Source organism: Fomitiporia mediterranea (assembly GCF_000271605.1).
Source record: "Fomitiporia mediterranea MF3/22 unplaced genomic scaffold FOMMEscaffold_676, whole genome shotgun sequence".
In the NCBI taxonomy this organism is placed as follows: Eukaryota; Fungi; Basidiomycota; class Agaricomycetes; order Hymenochaetales; family Hymenochaetaceae; genus Fomitiporia; species Fomitiporia mediterranea.
The window spans coordinates 1-2,936 of NW_006761061.1; the positions used below are offsets into that span (position 1 = coordinate 1).

At 50.4% G+C, this 2,936-nt stretch overlaps 2 protein-coding genes across 2 annotated transcripts; one reads left to right on the forward strand and one right to left on the reverse strand.

Annotated features, from left to right (window-relative positions):
* Window positions 1-62: 62 nt before the first annotated feature.
* FOMMEDRAFT_171650 (uncharacterized protein) lies at window positions 63-1,625 on the reverse strand (the record flags this gene model as incomplete). Its single annotated transcript, XM_007272258.1, has 3 exons — window positions 1,082-1,625; window positions 186-1,023; window positions 63-133 (listed from the first exon to the last, which is right to left on the reverse strand). Exons 1-3 carry the CDS (start codon window positions 1,466-1,468, stop codon window positions 63-65), a joined length of 1,296 nt encoding a protein of 431 aa, XP_007272320.1. The 5' UTR covers window positions 1,469-1,625.
* A 301-nt stretch (window positions 1,626-1,926) lies between these two features.
* FOMMEDRAFT_163486 (uncharacterized protein) lies at window positions 1,927-2,848 on the forward strand (the record flags this gene model as incomplete). Its single annotated transcript, XM_007272259.1, has 3 exons — window positions 1,927-2,109; window positions 2,166-2,355; window positions 2,432-2,848. Coding segments are annotated over 3 exons (790 nt in total), but the record flags the coding sequence as incomplete, so codon positions are not given.
* Window positions 2,849-2,936: the final 88 nt, after the last annotated feature.

The following is a 2,936-nucleotide window of genomic DNA, read 5'->3' on the forward strand; positions in this document are numbered from 1 at the left end:
GCGAGGCCAAGTCCTCTCGATCTTGTATTCTGCCAACTCATTCTCCCTCCTCTCCCTCTCTCTCAATCCAAAGCTTCCAAGTCCCCACCCAACAACGTCCGTATCTGCAGCTTCTGGTGATGTACCGGACGTTCTTGCAGCAGCAGCCACCTCGTTTCCATATACTGCCCGTCTTAAGCGCATACGTTCGAGTGCTTGACTATGTGCTGCAGCAAGATGCGCTCTGTGTAGAAGGTGGTAGAAGTGCGAGAGTGCGAGCATGGGAGGTGTTGTGCGAAGTCGGGACAGTATATTACTCGGCCCAGCCTCCGTCGTCGTCGGTGAGCTCGCCGTAGTTGACGCAGACGATGCTTCCACAGCTTGGGTTATGTTGGCTCCTCTTGAATGATCCGTCATCTCAATTGCTTCGCCTTCTTCAATAGGAACAGATCCTGGATGCGCTGCATTTACTCCTCGATGAAACCTCGGCGTCTCACTTGCATTTCTCCACAGCACTTGCGCTTTCTCCTTCCGTACTGTCCTCCTCGCTGCATGCGCCTTGCACTTCCTCTCTCTCCTTTCCTCCCTTCGCAAGAGCTCCTCGACCTCGCCCACGCCTCTTCCACCGCCTACCCACCACCACCATCCTAGGAAACTCTGCCATAGCACTACAGCCCAAATCAAGCTTGGCAGCCAGAGATACTGATCCTTTGTCGGGATGTAAAGAAAGTTTATAGCGGTAGAGATGATTGCAAGCGCCAGTGCTGCACCGCCAAATACGGCCGTCCCACCATCCGTACGCCAAGCTTGTTTCCGATTGATCGCGAAACCCCAGAGAAACAAAGCAGCGGTGAAGAGGAGCGAAAGTGCAGCGTTGCATGTGTTGCAGATGGTATCAGCGACATCGACTGTTGTTTGATTCTGGTGAATGGGAAGGAGCTCCATAGATGCTGACAGCAGCGCAAGAGGTCCTAAGAGGAAGAGAACGAGGCGCTGTTCGAGTCTGGACGGGTAGAGCAGTGCCAGGAACTGGATATGTGTGATCTATTTGGGCCGTTAGCATCAAGAGCAAATGAAGGCCATTGTAGTGCGGTGACCACACCTGAACAAGTGCGGACGTTGTTGCGTCCATCGCGTACCACCCTGCCAACTTAGCCGTCGTCCACGTCGGCGAATCTGTCACACTCAAATCTGTGCTATTTCCACTCAAGCTTGCGATCGGTGGAACGTCCTTTGCCAAATAGTTGATCATGTATGGCCATTCCCGTGTGTCCATAAATGCACTATTTAGCACTACAAACAGTGTCGCAATCAACGAAATCAAGAGTGAAGGCACTCCAGAAAGTTGGAGAGCATAGTTGAGTGGGGCGAGTGGCCAGTGATATTGTGCTGCAAAGAGCAGGTGGAAAAGCAGAACGCAGGTGAGGGCAAGGACAATACCATTAAGAAGGATCTGGACAGGCAGAGAGCTGGCGAAGGCAGGCTGCATGGCGAGCACTGGGTTTTCATCTTAGCTATCATCGGCAAGCACGCTTTGTAAATATACAATTAGTGATAACAGCGTTGCCGTCCGTGGCTGACCCATTGTTGCCGGTGTCTGTCGTGCCCGTCGTCGAAGTTGTCGTATTCATATACGCCGAGCGTCGAGAGACTGAACCTGATTGTGGGAAACGATATCCAGTACGGTACTCACTCTTTTGGCACAGCTTCGGCTGGAAAGTATAAATTTCTGGAACCGCTGTTGCGAAAGAAAATCAGGTACTTAGACTCAGGTATCTTGTAAGTATCTCTGCAGACCGGGGCCTTCCCTCTCAACCAGAGCATTTCATGATTCATCAATCGATATCAATGTCCAATCCTGTGGTCCATGAACGACACCGTGGGAATAGCCGCGACTCAGAAATGGCAACTTGGTCATGTCATGCGTGTTGTCTCTTACCCACCACCATGTCTTCTTCGACTTCAAGTCCAAACACTCGCCGCTATGTGGTCTGCCTGCTTTACAATGATAACTCAGATAAGGCAGAAGCTTGGCCCTTTCGCGAGCAGGAGGAGGCAGACGTTGCTGACTTGTGGCAAGACATTCGTGACAATCATCACCTGAAGGGCAAGGATCTAACCCTTTACAAGGTCTTTCTTCGATGTCTCCTATTCTGTCACTGCACTGACTGACAATTGGCATACAGGTTGACGCACAGCTTGACAAACTGTATGTTAAACCACCTAAGGAACTTGTTGAAGATGTTACAAAGGTCCTTGCAAGGGTTCGAGAGCGTCAGCCGATGCAGCCTGCACTATCTCTTGCAGAGTACTTTCATGAAGGGCCTGCACCCCAAAAGGATAGAAAGATTGATGTTATTGCTTTTGTCGACTCAAGTACGTATTCTGTTTTCTGCACATCTACCAGATTTGGCCGGTTCCTTGCAAGTTTGACTAATCTATATATGTGCAGCAGGCATTCCGGCCAAACGCTCGCGTCCTAGTGAAGAAGAATCCCCTCAGGCATTACAACGACAACGACAACAACAACTCCAGCAGAGGCCAGTACCTTTTCCTACAGAAGCAGGGGCATACTTTCATATAGACCCTGGTGCCTTCGGTTGGCAGCTTGAGCATGTGGATGACTGGTGGAATTTCTATGTGTTCTGGACCAACCAATCATCCGACTTCGAGTTCCAGCAGTCTGTTGTTGCCCTTGCCACAAACAAGCAGGGTCTCGATGACCCCAACCACAGATTGTCCGAACTCACAGAAACTTGTTGCTGCCTATACGTTTTACCTTTCTATCGAAGGCTGGCAGAGAGAATCTTCATATTCAGGAGGGAGGATCAAGAGAAAGGCATTGTTCTCACTGGCCAGCCAGGAACAGGTGTGTACTGTTACCTCCTTTATGGATTGGTGCTCATAAAGCTAGGGAAGACAACCTGGCTGTGGTACATGCTCATACGTTGCCTCAT